The sequence below is a fragment of the Hemiscyllium ocellatum genome, chromosome 30, assembly GCF_020745735.1.
Source record: "Hemiscyllium ocellatum isolate sHemOce1 chromosome 30, sHemOce1.pat.X.cur, whole genome shotgun sequence".
NCBI lineage: Eukaryota > Metazoa > Chordata > Chondrichthyes > Orectolobiformes > Hemiscylliidae > Hemiscyllium > Hemiscyllium ocellatum.
In genome coordinates this window covers 12787265-12812289 of record NC_083430.1, presented here as the reverse complement: position 1 = coordinate 12812289, position 25025 = coordinate 12787265, and the positions used below count along the sequence as shown (strand labels likewise).

Genomic DNA, 25025 nt, shown 5'->3' with positions numbered 1-25025 from the left:
GTGGAGGTATATCCGAGCCAACAGTGGGATTCGATGGATTTGTTGTGGATAGCAGTTTACAACTTGTGTGTAAAAATGGAAGGGAAAGAAAGATTCAGAGGTGAAGGTGAGACAAGCATGGAAATTGAAAGCAAAACTGCAGAATTTTTCCAATTCCAGATGAGAGCAGAAAGTAGTGTCAAGTTCACCATCAATATATCAGGAAGAGTTGTGGATGGGGTCAGAGTAGGAACAAAGTACAGGGAAGGTTTGAAGTCTGAGGAATCTAAACTACACATGTTTAGTTATTTTCACAAAGACACTCTTGAAGCAAAAAGAAGCAACTATTTCTCCCTAAAGTGCCATGATTGCTAACGCAGAAAGAATATATTTCAGGTTGACCGGGGACCCTTGAATAAATACACAAGTATTCCAGCTACGAAATGGTGAAGAGATTGAATTTTGAAATGCCATCTGGTGGCTTGTCTCTGTTGCCAAGCAGGTCAATAATGCAGCCAGTATCTGTACAGAGATGACACAATGTTACACCAAGGCAAAGGGGAGTGCAAGATACCAGAGTGGAAGCCAATGAGGAATAATAAGGCAGTCTTTTTTTTTGTCATCGTTTTTGTGATTGACTTCTGTACTTTCTTGAACAGGTGCCGATTTTTATAAGGCGGTGCAACTGGGCGAAAACTATCGCAAAAGATCACCAGAATAAGATGTTACTGACATATAATTTTCCTTGGTCACCCACTTGCACGGTCATTAATAATCACAGGTATAGTAGTGCAACAGAGATCACTTCAACCGCCGGGATAGAAAATTGTGGTTAGTTAAAATGACAAATGTTGCTTATAATTTAGAGGAAAACAGGAACAAAGGTTTTTTTTACAGCATTTGGAAATGCTCAAGTAAGTCTTTTGATCATTTATAACGAGGTTGTAAGAGAAATCAAGAAAATCAAAAGAAATCAAAGATATTTGCAGTCTTGAGTAGCAGAGCTCCTTTGGACGGTAACAAAAACTGCTGGAGGTCACAGCAGATCTGGCACCATCCACAGGGAGAGAAAGAGAGAGAGCAAGCTAATGTTTCGAATCTAGATCCTGGTTCATCAGTCATCTAGACGCATAACATTAGCTTGCTCTCTCTTCACAGATGCTGCCCGATCTGCTGTCATCTCCAGCAGTTTTTGTTGTCAGGACCGACTGTAGCATCTGCAGTAATTTGCTCCTTGCATTTACTGTGAACGCCTAAGTAGAACTGAGGTTCCATGATTCCAATGGGAGGGTCATATCTGGATTTTCCAATGGCCAGAAGCCATTGAGGGGAGTTGTGCATCGAGACCCTCCTGAATCCCTGAGGAAGTAGACTCCAAAGGAGTTCCCAGGAAATTGAAAATTCCAGTTGATAGTTGCCCCATGCTTGAACACCCTCCAAGAGACTCCACTTGAGTTGGAGAATTCCACTGTCGTTAAGTAAATAGTTAATTCAGAAACGTTAGACTATCAGAAGTCTTCAACTGAAACCCCAACTGACCATCCCTCCACCCCAGGACTGCATCCATGGCCCTTTCTGTCCATCCCAAACCCTGACCCAATTACTGCGTCTTTTTGTCACCCAGGATCCAACACCCCATTCTATCCCTGAGATGTGACCACCCCATTTCTATCCACAGGAACTAACCCTCACTCTTCTACGCTGAAGACACTAAACCACCACTTTAGCCCCAGGGCCCAGCAGCCCCTGTTACTGGATCTGAAACTCCCCCCTTTACCTTTGGGAACTGACACTCCCTCAACTACCAGAGGCTAACTCCCCCACACCCATCCCCACCACACAACACCCTCCCCTCTCTCCCCCAACCCCCCACCCCATAACAAGCCCCTTGACTGAACCTGACACCCTGCTCCAAGCCCTAGGACATAGCATCCCTTCCCGTATCACTAGACCCAATACCCTTCCCTCACCCCATCTCAAGCAGACCTACATCACCCACACCAACTTTCCCGATACACTCTGTCACTTATCCTACCCCCACTTTCCAACTTGCACCCTGGCATGATGGCACACCACCCACCTATCAGTCTACCTGCTTAATATTCTACATACTTGGCATCCTATATACTTGGCACCTTACCTGGCACTATATCTACGTGGAACTCTACCCTCCCAGCATCCTATCCACACACTTACATTATGCACGTTTTCTTTCAGAGCAGCTGTCAAAGTAGCTATCTGTGACCCTTAGCCTAATAACCACTGAATATAACAACAGATCCCTGTAAAATAAAGGAGTGCTTCCCCAACTGTACTGAGCCATGAATGACCTGCCAGGCCACTGACACATAATCCATTGGAAAACTAACTTTCAAACAATGAAAGTGATATTGTTAAGAAGGAAGTAAAAGATTTAGTTTGAAGCTAAGTGGGTGTGGTAGAAGGTGTTAGGAAAATCCTGTTGATGGCAAGATCTTGATCTTCTGTTCTGAAGATATCAAGAGATGGAGTGTAGTTTTAGGTGCATAAATTAAATCCAAACTAGATTGCTAAGGATTACTCATTAAATGTTAATTGGACATGGCAATATGCAATTGTAAGAAAAAAATGTGACAAATAGGCTTAGGAATTTAGGAAGATTTTGGCTGCTAGGTAACTACAATGACCTCGTGTCACTGGGCTGTTTTGCAGCAACACCTTGACCTGCTCTTTTTCACAAAGAGATCCTCGAGGAAAGTACTCAGGTGGTGGCAAGGCAGTGCATAAATACCAGATTCGGAATAGGATCAATATTGGGGGACCTTTTGCAGCTTGGGAACCTTTCACAATTGTAATGGGGTGCCCAAAACCTAGTCCAGGGACTCTCACCATCGATTAGTGAACTGGTGCTGTGTGAACTGAATTCATCCCGCCTGCCAGTACTTGGCCCACATCCCCCTCCAAACATTTCCTAGTCATGAATTCACCCAAATCTCTTTTAAATATTGTAACTGTACCCGCATCCGTCACTTTCTCTGGCAGTTTATTCCACACACGAACCACTCTCTGCTCAAAAATGTTGCCCATCGTGTTCTTTTTCAATCTTTCTCCTCCCACCTTAAAAATATGCCCCCTGGCTTTGAACTCCCCCACCATAGGGAAAAGACCCTTGTCATATGCCCCCTCATGATCTTATAACCGCAATAAGGTCACTTCTCAATCTCTAGCGAAAAAAGTCACAGCCTTTCCAGTCTATTTTTGTATCTCAAACCTGTATTCCCAGCAGCATCCTGATAAATCTTTCCTGAACTCTCTCCAGTTTAATAATATCCTTCTCATAAAAAGGGAGAGCTGCACACTGTACTCCAGAACAGGCTTCACCAACATCCTGTACAACCTTAATGCAACATCCCAACTCCTACCCTCAAAGGTCTGAGCAATAAAGGTAAGTATGCTGAATACCTTCTTAACAAACCTGCCTACCTGTGATGCAAATTTCAAAGACTTTCATATCTCAACCTCTAAGACTCTCTGCTCTACAACACTAGCCAGGACCCTACCATTAATTGTTTAAGTCCTGTGCTTGTCTGTGTTTCTCACATTTTTCCAAATTAAATGCCATCTACCACTCCTCAGCCCATCAACCCAAATGATCAAGATTTTTTTGTAATCTTAGATAACCTTCTTCACTGTCTACTTTATCACCAATTTTGGTGTCATCTGCAAACTTACTAACCATGTCTCCAACATTCTCCTCTAAATCATTGATGTAAATGATAAACAAAAGTGGACCCAGTATGATATTAAGCTAATAAATGTGCTTTATATCAAAGCATTGTATTCATTTTGATCAAACTTCAAAGAAGCCAGTAGGTATTCTCAGGAGAAAGTGAGGACTGCAGATGCTGAAGATCAGAGCTGAAAATGTGTTGCTGGAAAAGCGCAGCAGGTCAGGCAGCATCAGGAAGGGCTCATGCCCGAAACGTCGATTCTCCTGCTCCTTGGATGCTGCCTGACCTGCTGCGCCTTTCCAGCAACACATTTTCAGTAGGTATCCTCAGCTTAACAATACGCAAACCTGATTTCTTTTTCATAAAACTATTTGACTTTCGATAATCATATTAAGATTTTCCAACTGCATGTTCCCATGTTTCTTATACTGGATATGAACACTCAACTCACATTGATGTTAGTCTGTATTTCACTGTATTGTCTTTTTCCCCTTTCTTGAATAGTAGGAATATGTTTGCACTTTTCACGTCACAAGGATTGTTCTAGAATATAGGCCTTACGTAACCTCATAAGCAATGCACTCACCATTTCTGCAGTTTAGTGTGTAGCTTACCAGAGGATTTGTTATTCATTCTTCCAGTAACTTCTTCACTCATAAGACTTGCTTTAGGTTCCTCATTTATTAAACTTGGGGTTGCCTCAGAATATCTTTTGCTCCCTCTTCAATCAATTTTAGCTCGGATGACATTTAAAACCTCCCACTCTCTTTACAATGTACAAGTTTGAAAGCTCTTGTAGTGTAGTGGTAATATCCCTATCTCTGGGTCAGAAGGCCTGGGTTCAACTCCCAACTACTCCAGGAGTGGGTATAAAATGTCTGAACTAGTGAATTCAAATTCTTGACAATGCACAATTTGTCAGTACTTTTACTCCAAGATCTTTCCTTGTGATTATTCAACAATCTCAACATTTCATCTTCCTCCCAGTCTCTCTGACATGGTATATTCCTTACTTGGTTGCAACCACAAATCTCTCAAAACATCCCCTGCAATGCATGTGCACCCAACCTCAAACTGCACCTTGAAAATCTTACAATGTGTTATTCAAATCCTACACCTACTTTTTGTCACATACTGTCAGCTCTACGCTCAGCAGACAGCACTCTGATCAGAATAGAACCTTTACTGAAGTTCCCCCAAGGATGGCTGTCTGCTGATTACGTGACCCCTGGCAGAGGTCACATGACTATAGTAGACAAGGAAGGACATTCGAACACGATTGCATTTCAATCCAAACATCCCCTTTTTTACATAAGAAAACAAAACCAAACTGCGTGCACTAACATGTGCATTCTTAGTTACCCAAGCTTTCCAATGTACATATGAGATGGTGCTCGTGCATTAGCGGTTTGGAATTCTCATCAATCTCTGCATATGCATTGCACGCAAAGTCTTTCAATCATGGTCTAATGTTGTTATGTGGGTGTGTGCTGTTACTGGCTGTTCATCTCAGTTGTACTTATTCCTAGGGAGTGTCATTCCCATGTCCTCAGTTAGTGCCATGGTAACTGCTCCTGTTGTTGGGTTGATCTGTGAACTGTTCAGGTGGTAAGAACATATCTTCCTGATCAACTTTTCCACTTGCACATATACATTATGCTTGTAACAGTCTATTAGGTTGTTCATTTCCACCATACATGACAGAGGTGACAACTGCTCTTGTGCAGGTCCACATTGCCACTTGGGTCGACTCTTTTTTTTAGATTAGATTAGACTTAGTGTGGAAACAGGCCCTTCGGCCCAACAAGTCCACACCGACCCGCCGAAGCGAAACCCACCCATACCCCTACATTACCCCTTACCTAACACTACGGGCAATTTAGCATGGCCAATTCACCTGACCCGCACATCTTTGGATTGTGGGAGGAAACCGGAGCACCCGGAGGAAACCCACGCAGACACGGGGAGAACGTGCAAACTCCACACAGTCAGTCGCCTGAGTCGGGAATTGAACCCGGGTCTTCAGGCGCTGTGAGGCAGCAGTGCTAACCACTGTGCCACCATGCCGCCCACGGAGAGTGTTGAAAGGTTTGTACCTCAACTGGCTCGCCAAAACTCAACTCTGGCAATGGTTTAACAGTCTTACTGAAATGTAATTTGGCTTCATCGTTCTACCTTGATTTGACCATTGATGCTCATTATCACGTCTGGCTGCAGTAACATTTTGCTGTTAGAAGAACAGTTTCTGCGTGGTGTGACATTAGACATTGTACTGGTCTAGTCTCCATGCCTCCAGTAGATTTGCTTCCCATCTCAAGGACTGCCTTGTATTCATCGTGTACAACGTGCCATCTAGGGCTGTCAGTTCATCTCTGTGTGCCCAATATACTCTTACGGCAATGACACTTCCAGGCAACCTTTCATCACTATGCCTTGCAACACTTGAATAGCTCCCACCTTTTCTGGATTTGAGTGAAATTTTCTGTCAGCACATAGCCGACGTACTTGACTTGAGGATTTTTGACTGTAACTGAACAGCTTCAGGTTCATCTGGTAAGCTCTGCTAGCACTCATACTAGAGTTTGATCATGATCAGCAATAGCTTCTTTCATTGTGTCTTTGAATCCATAGTGGATCACCTAGTGTAACTTCCACTCCAAAAAGGTCACTCGATTTTGTGTACAGGCCTCTGGAGCCCGATGCAGAACAACATGAACAACTAAGTATATCTGCCAAACACTGTCCAGAATGTGTTTCAAAATCTACTGTTTCACTTACCAGTCACAACCTTCACACTGAGGGCAGTAAAGATGTAACCTTTGCATGTTCCTTCAATAATTGATGTTGTGGAGTCCTTTGCATTGATGCATACTCCCAGCTTTTCAGCTTGTTTCCTTGTGCCATGTTCCCAATCCACTCTGGAGCAGCTGTCACTGGCTTGATTTCTTCCTTCTTTTCTAGCCCTTCTACTTTGTCTTTCAGGCTGGCCTGGGGGACAGTTGGAACTTTCCTCACAAGATGCTCAATTGGAGTGAAACTTTCACCCACTTTGAAAGGATATTCTCCAGGAAGACATACTAGACCTACAAATAGAATGCATTCACGAGAAGCACTGCAATGTATGTTCAGTCACTCACTGACATCCGACTCATCTCTTTTGACATGTTGAGGGTTATGTCTCCAAGCTTTAGACTTGCTCCAGCTGAAGTGTGCAGTTTTTTGCTTGCAGTACGTGATCTGGAAATCCTGATATTCATTCAGGTTGTTATAGTAAACTTCCAAGGTAAATTATTCTCTCAGCACAAATACTATGCCATCATAAAGTCTTAACCTCACTTCGGAGGACTTCATTTTTGGACCACCATGTTGAATCATTCTTCTCAGGTCTATGAAGGTCATGATTTCTCATGATGCACTACTGTCCATCTGACATACCAACACAGGAATAAAAGTAGGCCATTCAATCCTTCAAATCAGCTCCCATGTTCAATAAGATCAGGGCTGATCTGATTTTAACCTCAACTCTGTATTCCTGCGTTCCCCCACAACCTTTCATATTCTTGATTACCAAGGGGCTATTTATCTCTGCCTTGAAAATATTGGAAGATTTCACATCCACTGCCTTTTGAGGAAGGGAATTTCAAAGACTCACAACCCTCAGAGAAAAATTGTTTCTCCATCTCTTTCTTAAATGGGAAACCCATTATTTTTAGGCTATGACCCCCAGTTTTAGATTCTCCCAGAAGAGGACACATCCTTTCAACACCCATACAGTCAAGTTTGCTCAAGAACTTACATGGTTCAATTAAGATACCTCCGATTCTTCTAAACTCTGGAGGATACAGGCCTGTCCAAGCTTTCCTTATATGGCATTCCACCCATTCCAGGTATTAGTCTTTTAAGCCTTCACTCAACTGGTTCCAACACATTAACATCATTTCCTAAGTACAGTGACTAGGATTGAAACATTTTACGTTTGCTGGTATCGTTGCAAGAATCACTTAACATATCTCACCAACTGTCATAACTGAACCAACCTGGTATTTGGTGTAGTATGACTCATCAGACTCTTCAGCCTCTCCAGTGGACATCTTTATTTGCTAGGCGTGCACTTGTGTACAAAATTATTCACCTTCAGCCAGTAAGAACACTGCTATCCTGACATTGCACATTTCTTCTTCTCCTTTGCATGGTGTCTTCTACAATAATTGCATCCTGCCCTTTGTCTGGGATTAAGTCAGAAGTTATACGATATCAGGTTATAGTCCAACAGGTTTCACCTGATGAAGGAGCAACGCTCAAAAAGTTTGTGATTTCAAATAAACCTGTTGGACTATAGCCTGATATCTTGTGACCACTGACTCTGTCCACCCCAGTCCAACACCAGCAGCTCCACATTTTGTCTGGGGCTGTCCTGCCCTGTGTGCCGTAAGTATATATGTAGCAAGATGCAAGCCCAATCTGTACTTGAATATGCCATTACTATTGATTCATAAACTTGGCATGTTTCCACAGGTTAACTGTTTTCCTGAGACTGGGCTTCTCCTCTCTCTTTGATGTGCTCTCACTGAAAGATCTCTTGCTCCATCTTTAAATAGGTTGTTTTTTTAGTTGCACAAATTTACATTCTGTGATCTGAATTAATGAGATGACATATTGACCAACTGACCCTTTTTCATCTTGGGCCCTAAAACTGAGCCCGCACTAATCATACATGATGTTCACTTGTGTTTCAAAGCATCCTTCAAGGTTTTCAAAATTTCTGAAACCAACTTTTTTTTCTGTTCTTTGGAGTAATTCTGAATGGAATACATTTTAAAATAGCCTTTTCCTGACAACGATAAGAATATAGTGATAAATAGCAGCTCTGGCTTGTTAAACAGATCTGTTAGAGTTTCATATTTTGTCATTGTGCCAGTTTTATTTCATATTTTGTTTCATTTCAACCAGATGTATGAAGGGAAAAGCTGCAGCCATTTTGTTCTTTCTCTGGGTTGCAGTGGCGATCTGTTTCTTTGTTCATTTTCATTTTATTCCAGTTGTTTGTAGTGGCTTTCATAGCTCTGAATAGCCTTCTGTGCGTGTCTCTCTGTCTCTATCTCTCTCACTATCTGCAGCTATGTTTCTAGTCTCAGCTTCACTTCTGATACCATATTCTCTGCTCAGTCGATAGTAGTGTGGTCAGAATTTACTCTTTATTAAAGTGCCCTGGAGTTAATATGCTGCATGGTACAGGTCACATGACTATGGCAGACCAGAACAGACATATGGACAAAATTGTGTTCCAATCCAAGCTCTGTCTATACGCAAGATGATGACAGTGGGTAGACAATAGTCTAGACCTGTACACTGACTTATTGGGGACAAGCAACTTGCTCTCCAGAAGACATATTACCGTTTTTCACTCCACAACAACATGGAAAAATCAGGAAAGGAGGGGAAATAGTCAAACGGAATAAGTTTGAATATCCAAAAGATTACAAAATTTAAAGGACAGTTTTATGAAACAAACAAATTTTAATGGGAAATACGTATGAATTTACATTTTGAAATTGTTCCGTTATAACATGTCATAAAATGAACAACAATTATTAGTTTACTCCTGCAATTTACATTCCCAACTTTCAAAGCACCTTTACAGATATGGCATTATTCACATCCAAATTTCAGCCACAATAATCTATTTAAGGCACACCCATTAGTGCACATTAAAAGGACCAAGCATCTAAGATACACTCCACCATTAAAGGACCTAATCTTATTCTGAACATATACAGCCTTGCAAACTAACTTGTAAACATTGATCACATTTTTTTCCTATCAGAAGCTTCAATTCTGCTCTTAACAAATCATAGACCAGTACAGCACAGTCCAGGCCCTTCAGCCCTCAATGTTGTGCCGATCTCTTATCCTACTCTAAGATCAAGCTAACCTACATACCCTTCATTCTATTATCATCCATGTGCCTATCCAAGAGTCGCTTATATGTCCCTAATGTATCTGACTCTACGTCCACCACTGGCAGTGAATTCCATGCACCCACCACTCTCTGTGTAAAGAATCCACCCCTGACATCTCTGCGAAATCTTCCTCCAATCACCTTAAAATTATGTCCCCTCGTGATTGCCATTTCGGCCCTGAGAAAAAAGTCTCCGGTTACCCATTCTATCTATGCTGCTCATCATCTTGTACACCTTTACCAAGTCACCTCTCATCCTTCTTCACTCCAGTGGGTAAAGCCCTAGCTCCCTCAACCTTTCTTCAGAAGACATACCCTCCTATCCAGGCAGCATCCTGATAAATCTCCTCTGCACCCTCTCTAAAGCTTCCACATCCTTCCTATAATGAGGAGACCAGAACTGAACACAATATTCCAAGTGTGGTCTAAGCAGGGCTCTATAGAGCTGCAACATAACCTCGTGGCTCTTAAACTCAATCTCCATGTTAATGAAAGCTTACACACCATACATATTCTTAACAACTCTACCAACCTGGGTGGCAACTTTGAGGGATTTATGGATGTGAACCCCAAAATCCCTCTGTTCCTCCACACCGCCAAGAATCCTGTCTTGAACCTTGTTTTCTGCATTCCAGTCGGACATCCAAAACGAATCACTTCACAATTTTCCAGGTTGAACTCCATCTACCACTACTCAGTCCAGCTCTGCATCCTGTCAATATCCCATTGCAATTTACAACAGCCTTCCATACATTCCACTATTCCACTCACCTTCAGGTTGGCCAACTTACTAACCCACCCTTCCACTTCCTCATCCAAGTCTTTTTGAAAAATCATGAAGAGCATAATTCCCAGAACACATCCCTGAGGAACACCATTGGTCCCCGAGCTCCAGGCTGATGGTTTTCCATCTCCTACTACCCTCTGTCTTCCACGGGCCAGCCAATTCTGTATCCAGACAGCCAGGTTTCCCTGTATCCCATGCCTCCTTACATTCTGAATAAGCCTAGCATGGGGAACCTTACAAATGCCTTGCTTAAATCCATGTAAACCATATCCACTGCTCGGCCTTCATCAACGTGTTTTGTCATATCCTCAAATTATTCAATAAGGCTTGTGAGGCATGACCTGCCCCTCACAAAGCCATGCTGACTATCACCAATCAAACTATGGTTTTCTAAGTAATTATCAGTCCTGTTTCTCAGAATCCTATTCAATAATTTGCCCACCACCGACATAAGACTGACTGGTCTGTAATTCTCAAGGTCATCTCTATTCCCTTTCTTGAACAAGGCAAAACCTTCAAAACATTCCAGCACCAGGGAAATAATTTAACAGATAATATGCAATAATTACAAATTACTGACAGACTTACTAGTGCAGGGGGCTGATGGTGGATCCAAAGCCATTCGATAGTAATCATCCTTACAGAGACACTGCACAGACCCTGCTTCTTCTGTGTAGCTATGCTCAGGACACCAGGAACATTCTGTTTCGCCAGCCGCCATCTTGTAAGACCCTGGTGGACATGCTAAAAAGAAAGTTCACAATTTGAAGATGTTTTCTTTGGGTTTTGAAAGCAAGAAAATAATACAAGATAAAAGGCTTGCTTGGATGCATTTTATTCTTCATAACTATGCCTGGCCAACTATGTCAATGCCATTCACACACAGAGTCAAAGCAGACTTCAATCTCCACAAACCTTAGCAGGAAGGCAAGGAATGGTTTGTGAGAAATTCAAACCCAATCCTCAATCTTCATTCTTCCCTTCATCAGAAATTCCATAAATAGAAACTTGAAAATTTGGAATTCACCACCACAATATGAATGCCTTCAATAAATGTACTGAGGCAAAATTATAGAATCCCTACAGTTTGGAAGCAGGCCATTTGGCTCATCAAAACCACACTGACCCTCCAAACAGCATCCCAGCCAAACCCACCCCGTCCCTGTCACCCTGTATTTCCCATGGCGAACGCACCCAACCTACACATCCCTGAATACTACAGAGAAATTTAGCATAGCCAATCCACCTAACCTGCACATCGAGTCATTGAGTCATAGAGATGTACAACACGGAAAGAGACCCTTCGGTCTGACTCATCCATTCCGAACAGATATCCTACCATAATCTAGTCCCACATGCCAGCATCTGGCCCATATCCCTCCAAACCCTTCCTATTCATACACCCATCCAGATGCCTTTTAAATGCTGCAATTGTCAGAGCCTCCACCACTTTCTCTGGCAGCTCGTTCCATACATATACCACCCTTTGCATGAAAAAGTTGTCCCTTAGGTTCCTTATATAACTTTCCTCTCTCGCCCTGAAGTTATGCCCTCCATTTCTCGATTCCCCCAACCCAGAGAAAAGACTTTGTCTATTTACCCTATCCATGCCCCTCATGATTTGATAAACCTCTATAAGGTCACTCTCAGCCTCCAACGCTCCAGGGAAAGCGGCCCCAGCCTGTTCAGCCTCTCCCTTTATCTCAAACCCTCCGACCCTGGCAACATCCTTGCAAACCTTTTCTGAACCCTTTAAGATTTCACAACATCCTTTCTTAAGGGCATTATGGTCTAACTACGGCACATGGATTGCAGGGGTTCAAGAAGGCAACTCACCAGCATTTTCTCTTGGGGAACTAGGAATGGTCAATATCTGCAGCCCGCAAGGCACAGGTCAAGGGAATAAAAATAAGCAGGTAAAAATTTATTATTGGTGGAATAATAAAGCAGGCAGTATCTGATATGCCTTTTGTTACGCACTGCACCCACAGTTCAGATATACAATACACAGTTTGGATCCCTGCTTATGTCGAACATATTGTACTCCTTTCTTTTGTGAGAAATCTATTCACAACCATTCCACTCCACACCCTCCCACCTCCATCCCCTGCCTCCAGCCACCCTGTTATATCATAAGCCATTACTTCCAAAAAAAATAGGGATTAAGTAGAAGATATTTCACCAATGCAATATTTCAGCTCGGTGCAGGTTATGTGAATAACAATCATTCACATTGCAGTTGAGACTACGGGCAAAGTCAGCCATTGGCTTTGTAGATCTTATGAGGAAAGGCTAAGGGACTTGAGGATGTTTTCATTAGAGATAAGAAGGTTGAGAGGTGACTTCATAGAGACATATAAGATAATCAGAGGGTTAGATAGGGTGGACAGGGAGAGCCTTTTTCCCCAAGTTTGGTGACGGCAAACATGAGGGGGCATAGCTTTAAATTGAGGGGTGATAGATATAGGACAGATGTCAGAGGTAGTTTCTTTACTCAGAGAGTAGTAAGGGTATGGAATGCTTTGCCTGCAATGGTAGTACATTTGCCAACTTTAAGTACATTTAAGTCGTCATTGGACAAGCATATGGACGTACATGGAATAGTTTAGGTTAGATGGGCTTCAGATTGGTATGACAGGTCGGCACAACATCGAGGGCTGAAGGGCCTGTACTGCGCTGTAATGTTCTATGTTCTATCTTGCCTACCAGCTGAGGGGCTGGCAAGAGACCAACGCTGCATCATCCAATGTGATCCAGTGGATCCTCTGCTAACCAGAGAATTCCAGCAAAATGTATTCCACTGGAATGAGATCCACGAAGGAGAGAAACTGAAGCACCAGCAGCCAGGAGTGGCTGCCCAATAAGACGGCTGTCACTGATGCAGGAAGAGTAACCCTCGAGTCAAAGGATCCAGGAGCAAACTGCTCACACTCCATTTGCTCCCAGGCTGGTCAAATATGTCCAGGTCTTGGAAAGGGTGGATGCTAGGAAATTGTTTCCGTTAAGCGAGGAGACTAGGACCCATGGACACAGCCTTAGCATTAGAGGGGGTCAATTCAGAACAGAAATGTGGAGACATTTCTTCAGTCAGAGAGTGGTGGGCCTGTGGAATTCATTGCCGCAGAGTGTAGTGGAGGCCAGGACGCTAAATGTCTTCAAGGCAGAGATTGATAGATTCTTGATGTCACGAGGAATTAAGGGCTACGGGGAGAATGCGGGTAAATGGAGTTGAAATGCCCATCAGCCATGATTGAATGGCGGAGTGGACTCGATGGGCTGAATGCCCTTACTTCCACTCCTATGTCGTATGGTCTTCTTGTCAATAGGTTAATCCCCAAGATGATCGGTTGAAGCCTTAAAATGGTTCTGAAGTGGCCAACAAGGACCTTACTTGGTAGCGGGTGGAGAAAGTCAACTATGGGTTATCTTACCCTGAAATTCATTTGAGCAGAGACAGGGGTCAGATATGCCACCACGACCTTCCCACTTCCTCTACCTCTATCTCCATGAGCACCTGATACAATCTTATGTTTTATAGTCCATTATTATAAAGGAGACCTGCTAATTGATTAAGAAAGGCTATGATAAAAAAAACTGAAATAAGGAACTCCCACAAAAGGTCAGGAGAATCCAAGGAGAGGTTCTGTAAATTAATTTATAATGGCAACAAACATTTGTGTGTGAATGTTGGCACAAAATCCAAATCTATTTCCAACTGGACCCTCCACATGAAAATAAAAATGGAGCCAAATCATGGATATTCTTCAGCAACAAGTGCACGTTATTTCTTCAAGAGTCAAATCGTCCAATAACAAGGACTTCAGTGGCCACATGAGTCACTGACACTTCTCTCTGATAACTGCATAAAGGACAACGCTGCCCTGCAATTAATTGGAAAACAGAAACAAAGGTGTCTTTCTGTCTATAACAAATTATTGAAAACACTGCATCTTGTGAGACAGCAAACTATACTTGGATAGAATTTTTGTAGCAGGTCCATTTTCAAAGGAAAATGGAGTCTGAACTGGCCAGTGGAAATCGGAGAAAACCAAGTTATGAGTGCACAAGATGAGAACAATCTAATCTCAGTTTGAGAGTGTCATGCGGAACAAGCTCATTGTGAAAAGCTTGTTGAATATCTGACAAATGTGTCTATTGAAGGCTGTGGTGAAACACTGTATTTGGGGGTTAATATTCAGCGTAATGACTGGCTCTGCCAGCAGTACATTATCATGCATATGCAGGCCGAGACCTGGATCCCGCTACTTTCCAATAATATTTCAGAATTCCAAAATTGTTTCAACAGCACAGATTGCAAGCCTATGGCGCAGATTCCAATCTGAGGTCAATATCCATAAAGTGCATCACAAAGCTGGAGACCAGAGTTATACTGTCGATCATGCATTGCCTGTTCAGTCCAGCAGCAGCTGTGCAATGTACTTCAAGCCACATGTGGATGATATCATCACCATGCCATGGTTGACGACCTGATGGTATAATGGTCTCAGTCTCCATCTTACTGAGTTCTATCCTCTTGCAGCATGACATGCTGAGAAATGTGAATTAAAGTACAAAAGAATTGCTTAGCTTGAGACCAGATACACAAGTGTCTGTGATTGTCATGTACATTTGTAGATAGCTGGTGCTATAATAAACTTTTGTTGCATTTTCATGATGCCATGTGACCCACATCTCCTCCTTATGTTGTGGGAGCTGAAATAAGTATCACTGATATAACAGCAGACCATCTGTATATCAATGCACTTCACAACATGGTGGCATTTCACCTCATTGACTCGATATTTTCACACGGTACAGCAATATGCTTTCTCCTAATGTCAAACTCTTAAACAATAACTTTTCAAAGCTCCATTTTTTTTAGAAATACACCCAGTACAAAAGCTAAACCATAACGCCTCAAGGCAATTTGCCGACTTGCACTTAAATGCATTGAGCCAGTCGTATTGCCACATCTGTAAGAATGCAATCGCAACTCTATCGGAGAGCAATGCAAGATTAACTGCATGGATTGTGTAAAAGAAATGAAACCTAAACCCTGAAAAAGGGACTGCTCTCCAGAGTATTTGTGAACAGCAGAGTCCGTCTCTCAGGCGAGTGAGGAACACCTTAAGACACAAATAAATTGCTTCACATTATCTAAGATTATTTTTCATTTCTCCAATTTTGACTCCTTGTCTCCTGAATACCTCATTCACTCCCCCAACTAATGGCAGCCATATATTCATTTGTCTGGATGTAAACACTGAATTGGTCTCCATAAAACTCACCACATCCCCACCTCTCTCTCTCTTTGCTGCAATCTACAAGATACCCAATTCATTTACTGCATGAAACACAGCAATAAGGGAGTGAATGCCACAGCTCTCACTGTTGCTTGGCTGTTTGGAGAGATTTCTTTGCCTGTTTATATGTTTCTCTTCTTTCAGCTTTCTTCTCTGCAGATGCTGAGATTTGACATCCCTGGATCAGCCAATGGTTTATACGTCACCACTGCATAGAGGATAAAGGCTGATAGCATTGTTACAGGCCCAGATGTAGCCATGGACAGGAGAACCACACATTTACATTGTGAATATTCCTGTACAATAATGTAACACAGATTCTGTTGTGGTCTTTTACTGCTCTGTATTGCTTTATGTGAGACTATTTACTCCTCATGTTCACTGAGTATCATTGAGACCACGTTTAATCTAAACAGGAGAGAAATAAACAAAGCCAGTTGGAAGTTCAAGCTGCAAGAAGCATTTCGAACCATTGAGATTAAAACTGTTCCGTATCAAAACTCATGTCATGCCCACTTAGCTGAAATAACTGCACAGAGACCTGTATCCTGTCACCAAGTCCCCCTTTGTTTACATGTTCATACTATATGGCCAGTCAGCTCAGAGCTAGCTTTTAGACTGAGGAGACTCTTTGAATCTCCTGTTTCTGTCAGTCAGGGCTCCCTGATTGGTCCAGGTTAACAATCCCAATCAGTAAACTCACCGTCAATGAGATCCACTTGGTAGTCATTCCAATCACTACAGCAGCTCTCAGGGATGTAAATAAATACATCACCTATCGGGGTCGGTCAACTCGGTTAACTGGATGGCTGGTTTGCAATGCAGACTGATGTCAGCAATGTGGGGGTTCAATGCTGACACTGGTTCAATGCTTCTTCTCAACCTCTCCTTTTTCCCTGTGTATGGTAACCCTCAAATTAAACCATGGCCAGTTCTCTCTCTACTCCCTCTGAGAGACTCCCAAAAGTTTGGAAAGACTATGGCAACATTACCTTTTTATAATATGTTAGAGGCAAAAGCAAATTATGCACCCATAAATGGTCTTGATCTTCAAATAGCACAGGGTCACTGAAAAGTGATGGGGTAAGGCTGTTGATAATTAGGTTCTACTGAACTATTAACGTGAATGTCCACTTCATCCATTTACCAAAAGTCCATTGACCGGTTTTAAGCAATAAGACCAGCAGGGATGAAGGCAAATAGGAGTTAGCCATTTCAGAATGGAACTGGAGTCACATGTAGGTGCAAGTGAGGACTGCAGATGCTGGACATCAGAGTCAAGTGCGTGGTGCTGGAAAAGCACAGCAGGTTAGGCAGCATCCGAGGAGCAAGAAAATCAACATTTCGGGCAAAAGTCATTCAGCATGCCTCGGGATGGAGAGATAAATGGGAGGGGGTGGGGCTGAGGGCCCAGCCTCATTCCTGATGAAGGTCTTTTGCCCGAAATGTCAATTTTCCGGCTTCTCTGACCTGCTGTGCTTTTCCAGCACCACACACTGGAGTCACATGTCTGCAGACAAAAGTGAGGAAGGTATGTTTCCTTCCATAGAGGGTACTGGTAAAAGTCTCATGCTCATTTTCACTGATAGCTTTACCTTGATGAATTTTAATAAAGAGGAGAAATCTCTTCACTCCTATGTAGCACAAGCAAAGCGGAGCTTGCCCCTCTTACTTACTGAGCCCATCATCTCGGGCACCCACTAAATCCTGTTTTTGATGGAGAGAAAGAGTTTAGCAAAGTGCATGAATTATGGCCAGAGAGAAGAAGCAAAGGCATTGCTTTCAATCACTACTGCTTCTGGCTGACTGCTTTTCACTGCTGGCTCCTGTTGAGCAGAATCTATTTACCTGGCCACATTTCATCTGAGCAGTTGATGTACTGGCAGTAGGTAGAGGCCACAAATAATGAGTCTTGACTGTAAAGTAGTCAATCACACTAATATAATGCAGAAGGTTCCATTCTTGCAGCAGCCTGTAAACAGCAGTCTGTAAATTAGTGTCACATCTAAGATTGAATACAAATTAAAATGTTTTGTTCACAGGTTTCCCAAATCCCCACAATATCTGTTGAATCACCCAGAATATGAGACCAGTAATACTGGTCTGCGCTACTAACACTGTGCCCTCTGCCTTCGACCAGCAACAGCTTCTTTCATGACGGGAGGTAGGATGTTAACAGATCTGATGAGTATTTCCAACATTTTGTTTCAGTATCATATTGAAATATCATCCTCCTTCAATCTATTCAATTTAAACTCATACACAACTTAAGATTATACTGTGGACTTGCCTTACCCATCTACTTTTTTTCACCACTGCAGTACACCTAGGTCTTCTGACGGTGTGTATTCTACCATCCTCCAACTCAATATTGGCTCCGTTTGGAGAGGTAGGGACTGCTGTTATTGAAGAAAAGCTTGTGGAGAGCAAATTCAGTGGGGATGCTCGAAATCATGAGATGTCTGGACAACATAGATGGAGGCTAACTGTTCCCCATTAGTGGAAGGATTGATAACCAGGGGTCTTGATTTAAAGTGAATGACAAAATAAGCAATGGGAATGTGAGGAAAATCGTTTCATGTTGGGAACAGTTATGATCTGGAACACACATCATTGTGCGTAATGAGACTATTAACCTGTTCAGTAATGTGTGATGTTTTGAAGTCTACTCTTATAATCAGTACATGCAATTTTAATGACAAATCTATCAAAGTTGGCTTCAATAATACCTTAATAAAATGCTGGCTTTATTCCTGAAAAAAAAGCAGATTTTGAAACTGGCAATTCACTTTTGCAAGTCTTATTGATTCTGAAAGCATAAAAGGATTTTGAAACACCTACCATGCTGTTAAAGAGAGGGATATTAATATAAAGAATAAATTATTCTCTCTACATTTACACATTCCTCATTTATCTCTTGTAACACAAAGGACACTACAACATGTTGAGAAAAATGGGGATGAAAGTGTTTATGAAGTTTGGGTATTTTGTAAACTGACACATGCACCTATGGAAATTGAAATGTATACAATAAATGAATACAGAAAACTAGTCACTGAAGGACTGATTTTTAAAAAAATGCTATGCATATTTTTATTGTTTATTGAAACAACAACCGTGAGGTATGACAACAATGAGTGTTAAAGGAATGAATATTGTACTTGTAACAACATGAAATGAAAGAAAAACATTTTCCATAAAGACAATCAGTGGGCGTACAATGCCTGAGCAACGTGGACAATGGTGACATTTTTGGCAGAATCGGGTGAAAGGTCTGGTTAGACCTTTCAACAGCAATTCATTACATGTTTTATACATTTGCTGAGCAGTGAGGCATGTTTTTTCACTGGGAAGTGGCAAGTTATTGATTAAAGGTGGGGAGGAGGGCGTGATTACTTGTTGAATGCCTTATTAATGGTTCAACTTGCCATATATATATATATATATATATATATATATATATTCATCTTCCGATCATGCTAAACAATCTGGACATTGTGAATTCTCGACATGGAAGTCAGAGTGGGTACCTGGCAACTTCAGCTACCCACTTGTTCCAAAGGACCTTCATGTTGGCCACCAAACACCAACATGGTGCCTTTTCCCTAAGGTAGGGGATTTCAAAACTTGGTGGGGGCTGGAGTGGGCATATTTTTAAAGTGAGAGGGGAAAGATTTAAAAAAGACGTGAGGTGCAATTTTTTTGGTTTTATACAGAGAATGGTTCATGTGTGGAATGAACTTTCAGAGGAAGTGGTGGATGCAGGTACAATTACAATGCTTAGAAGGCATTTAGATAAGTACATGAATAAGAAATGTTTGGAGGGATATAGACCAAGCGCAGGCAGGTGGGATTAGTCTGGTTTGGGTTTGTGGTCAACATGGATAGAAGGGTCTGTTTCGGACTGTATGACTCTACATCATTTCAGGGACACGGTCTACGGGCACCGACCACACACACCCTACATCCACAGACTTTGGCATTCAACATGTGCCAGCCTCTAAGAACTCTCATAATACATCTCCAAATGGCACAGCTTCCCAACTCAAAACACTGTTCAGCTTCTGGCTAATTGTCCAACTATGACATGCATGGAATCTCATTTGCCAATAAAAGTGCTTACATCTCAATGTATCTACCTGAGCAACAGGGAATCCACTCATTTCTTGCCCCATTCTGGTCACATATGACTGACATAAATCCAGAAAGTGAGTCGACTGAGCCAAGACTTCAGGATAATTGACTGAGAGGAGAGAGATTACCCGACTTTAATTAGCTAAAACTGCAGAGCTTCCCAGCACAAACACTCTTCAGCTTCCAACTATTCATCCAACTATGACAATCCAACTGATGGCCATTATTTTACAGGGCTAGCTCAAGCTCGAAACAAAGCCAATCCCAAACTACAGCAATAAGTCTACCTAAATAAAGATAAAATACTGTGGATGCTGCAAATCTGAAACAAAACCTGAAAATGCTGGAGAAGCTCAGCCGGTCTGGGAGCATCTGTGAAGAGAGAAACAGGATTAATATTTCAAGTCCAATATGATTTATTTAGTAGACTTCAGAAGTCATCGATTAATTCATCAATGAGACATTGATATCATCAGTGAATGTACTGATCAGATCTTCAATGCTATCCTTCAGGTTTTTCTGAAGGCTGTGGACACTAACTGATTGAACACTGACCCCTGTGTGATAACATTGCTAACCTGCCTCCAGATTAATCTATGAAAATGTGTTGCTGGAAAAGCGCAGCAGGTCAGGCAGCATCCAAGGAACAGGAAATTCGACGTTTCGGGCATAAGCCCTTCATCAGGAATGAGGAAAGTGTGTCCAGCAGGCTAAGATGTCTTTTATCTTAGCCTGCTGGACACACTTTCCTCATTCCTGATGAAGGGCTTATGCCCGAAACGTCGAATTTCCTGTTCCTTGGATGCTGCCTGACCTGCTGCGCTTTTCCAGCAACACATTTTCAGCTCTGATCTCCAGCATCTGCAGACCTCACTTTCTCCTCCAGATTAATCGCCCAAACAGCTGATTATAACTTGCAACCAAACATGGTGTCAACTCATGACCACCATTATACAGATTGTAAACAAACACAATGGTGCTTTCTATATAAAGACTCTTAAAAAAAGAAAATAGGTTGATGGGATTGTAAGGAAACTAAAAAAAAGATATATTACTTCAGAAAGGATAGAACTAATTAAAAAGGAACCAAATCCAAGTGTCAGAATGGCCAGACGTTCAACTCTCATTCACAATTAAAACATTGAAAAAACCATGTTTTGCTCTAATCTCAAAGGACAAAGTAATTATTCCATCGTAAAGATTACTAAGTACCTACTGAAGTGTAATAACATTTGTACCAGGAGAAAAAAAATCCATCGCAATGGAAGACTTCGATAAGTTCATCAATTTTCAACTGCTTTCCTGTCTCTCACCCCTAAAACAGCAGAATAATAATAAAGACAGTGATGTGCCCAGGTTATGGGAGCTTTAATCCTTGGAAATTACTACAGTAATTGATTTCCAGGGTAGAAGTCAATTTCTGCTTGTAACACGTGGGAGGAGCTAAAACCAGTCCTGTAACCTCCATCTTCCAGCACATCCCTATCAACAACATGGCCAAAGGTGAATCAGATACTGGAAAGATGATCACCCTCCTAATTTGTTTCCTTCACAGTTTTGTGATACCATGCCCTGTGTGCTTATAGGGAGAGAGATGATATCGTGCCCTGTGTGCTTATAGGAAGGGATATCAACATCTACTTGCCCTGCAGTGTAGACCTGCACTGTACAATTTAAGGAACTCGAACATTAATTGGCAGTAGCAGACAATTCAAGTTGGTTTCTGTCCACCTGCTGGTTGAACATCATACACCGGGTAATAGCTGCAGAAGCAGTCACTAAGTATTTTGCGTGGGCGAAAGACAGATTACTATATTGAGAGTGTTCTTCCCAGATAAGGGACGAAACAGAGAAAGGACTTGTATTTACATCACACCTTTCATGGCCACAGCATGATTCCAAAACCAATGAAATGCAGTCGCTGCTGTAACATATAGCAAGCTAAACACTCTCTCTTCTCAATCCACATGCTGATATAATCTGCAGGCTTCAGGTCAACTTCATAATAAACCTGATAACAGCCAACTCTATCACTCTCATAATGTTTCCCTCATAATTCCATTCTGATATACCTAAATACCTCTCACAAATATGAGTCTGGCATTGATACATCCCCACAATCAATGGCATAATACTTTCAAATAAACAGATCCTGTGACCCTTTCCTTCTGGAATCTACCTAATGCTCAATATTCACTTATCGAACGGAATAACTCAAGGGATGTACTCACACAGTACATACCCCTTCTCATACACTAATTACACTGTAGGTCTGTCAAGTGTCCTTACATCTGCTTGTTATCTTCACTATACTGCCAGTACACGAACAGAGGAGATTATCCAAATTGCTGTAGTTACCCTCTTATGCGAGCTTCATTGATGTTACCCAGAAAACTAGGGCAGCACAGTGGCTCAGTGGTTAGCACTGCTGCCTCACAGCACAAAGGATCCAGGTTTGATTCCAGCCTCGATCAACTGCCTGTGTGGAGCTTGCACGTTCTCCACATGTCTACGTGGATTTCTTCCCGCAGTTTAAAGTGTTCATGTTAGGTGAATTGGCATCCTCACCAGTACCCTTCCACTCTCACTCTCATTTGTTTGGCTGAACTGGTCCTGACCCTCAATAATTTCTCCTTTGAATCTTCCCACTTCCTCCAGACAAAAGGGGTAGCCATGGACACCCCCACGCACCCCAGCTATGACTGTCCCTTTGTCGGCTACGTAGAACAGTCCATCTTCCTAAGCTACACCAGAACCACTCCCCACCTCTTCCTCCACTACACTGATGACTGTATCGGTGCCACCTCGTGCATCTGTGAGGAGGTTGAACAGTTCATTAACTTCATCAACACATTCCACCCTGACCTGAAATTCACCTGAACCATCTCAGCCATCTCTCCCCCTTTTCTGGACCTCTCCATCTCCATCAATGGTGATCAACTGAACATTAACATTTTCTACCAACCCACCGACTCCCACAGATACCTGGACTAAGCTTATCCCACCCTGCTTCCTGTAAACACGCTGTCCCTTATTCCCAATTCCTCCGCCTCTGCTGCACTCCTCCCAGGAGGACCAGTTCCACTACAGAACACACTAGATGGCCTCCTTCTTTAAAGACCACAATCGCCCCTCCCACGTGGTTAAAGATGCCCTTCAACGCATCTCATTCACATCCCGTACCTCCGCCCTCAAAGCCCACAGCTCCGACTGCAACAAGGACAGAACACCCAGTCCTCATCTTCCACCCCACGAACCTCCATTTACATCGTATCATCCTCTGCCATTTCTGCCACCTACAAACGGACCCCACCAGCAGAGATATATTCCCTCCCCACCCGTATCCGCTTTCCGTAAAGACCATTCCCTCCGCAACTCCCTCATCAGGTCCACACCCCCCCAACAACCCACCCTCCCGTCCTGGCACCTTCCCCTGCCACCGCAGGAATTGCAAAACCTGCACCTACACTCCCCCCTCTTCTCCATCCAATGCCCTAAAGGAGCCTTCCACACCCATCAAAGTTTCACTTGCACTTCTACACATGTCATTTACTGTATCCGTTGCTCCCAATGCAGTCTCCTCTATATTGGGGTGACAGTATACCTACTTGCAGAGTGCTTCAGAGAACATCTCTGGGACACCCGTACCAACCAACCCACCGCCAAGTGGCCGGACACTTCAACTCTCCCTCTCACTCCGCTGAGGACATGCAGGTCCTAGGCCTCCTCCCACCACTCCCTAACCACCTGACACATGGAGGAAGAACGCCTCATCTTCTGCCTTGGGTTCCTCCAACCTCATGTTTCCTCATTTCCCCTCGCCCTACCTTACCCCAGTTCCAACCTTCCAACTCAGCACTGCCCTTATGACCTGTCCCAGCTATCCATCTTCCTTCCCACCTATCTGCTCCACCCTCCTCTCTGACCTATCACCTTTAGCCCCAATTCCATCCACCTATCACACTCTCAGCTACCTTCCCCCCCAAGCTCCACCCCCCTCCCATTTATCTCACCACCCCCTCGACTCACAGCCTCATTCCTGATGAAGGGCTTATGCTCGAAACATCGATTCGCCTGCTCCTCGGATGCTGCCTGACCTGCTGTGCTTTTCCAGCACCACACTCTCGACTATAATCTCCAGCATCTGCAGTCCTCACTTTCACCATGGGAAATGCAGAATTACAGAGATAGAGTGGATCTGAATGGGTTGCTCTTTGGAGGGTTGGTGTGAATTCGATGGGCTGAAAGGCCTACTTTCCATATTAAAGGGATTATATGAAAATGAGTGCAGCATGTGATAGAAGATGGGAAGTCTTCATTTGCAGGGAACATTTTCCAACCTACACATTGACTTCTATGTCTGTCCAGCTCATGCTGACCAAGGTGAAGCACTTCGAAAAGGTCAGTCTACCAGAAGCAAGCAACATAGCATAAACAAAGAAATTCACCATTTTTTAAACATAATCAGCTCAATTTAAAAACAGCACGATATATAAGTGACTGATGTAAAATAAAATGGCAACAACTAAGCTCCAATTTTTAATTCATTTTCAATGTACAATATTGCTGATAATGTTCTGTGTGTTTATTTTATATAAAGTAGTGAGCTGTGTTAGATAACTATGAGCAGTGTGGAGGGCAAGTAATGATAAATCCATATTCATGTCAGCGTAATTTGTCTCCTTCGGACTGGTGATTATTTCAAGCTGTATTTGCCTCTGATTAGTGTACTGCAAAATAATTAATCATCACTCTACCATGCTAATCCAAACAGAAACACATGATGCCACAATGTTGTGCCCATGCACTAATTGTCAAGATTCTCTTCAGTTTTCTTTTTATCAACTTTTTGAGCACTTGAACATTTAATCAACCTGCATCGAGTCCCCTTTGCCAATTGATATGGCTAGCTCAGAATCATACAATACAGCAAGAAGCTTTTCAATCTGTAGTGGTTCTGTTCGCCGAGCTGGAAGTTTTTGTTGCGAACGTTTCGTCCACTGGCTACAAACCACGGTGGCACAGTGGTTAGCACTGCTGTCTCACAGCGCCAGAGACCCGGGTTCAATTCCCGCCTCAGGCGACTGACTGTGTGGAGTTTGCACGTTCTCCCTGTGTCTGCGTGGGTTTCCTCCGGGTGCTCCGGTTTCCTC

At 42.7% G+C, this 25025-nt stretch overlaps 1 protein-coding gene across 2 annotated transcripts in view; it reads right to left on the bottom strand.

The window, feature by feature from the left end:
• LOC132830037 (ephrin type-A receptor 7-like) overlaps nt 1–25025 on the bottom strand; it is a 604896-nt gene that overhangs the window by 284768 nt on the left and 295103 nt on the right. For both annotated transcript variants that reach the window (XM_060847499.1, XM_060847500.1), the window contains exon 4: nt 11024–11179. In XM_060847499.1, the coding sequence (XP_060703482.1) occupies nt 11024–11179 (156 nt within the window). The remainder of the gene's footprint in view (nt 1–11023; nt 11180–25025) is intronic.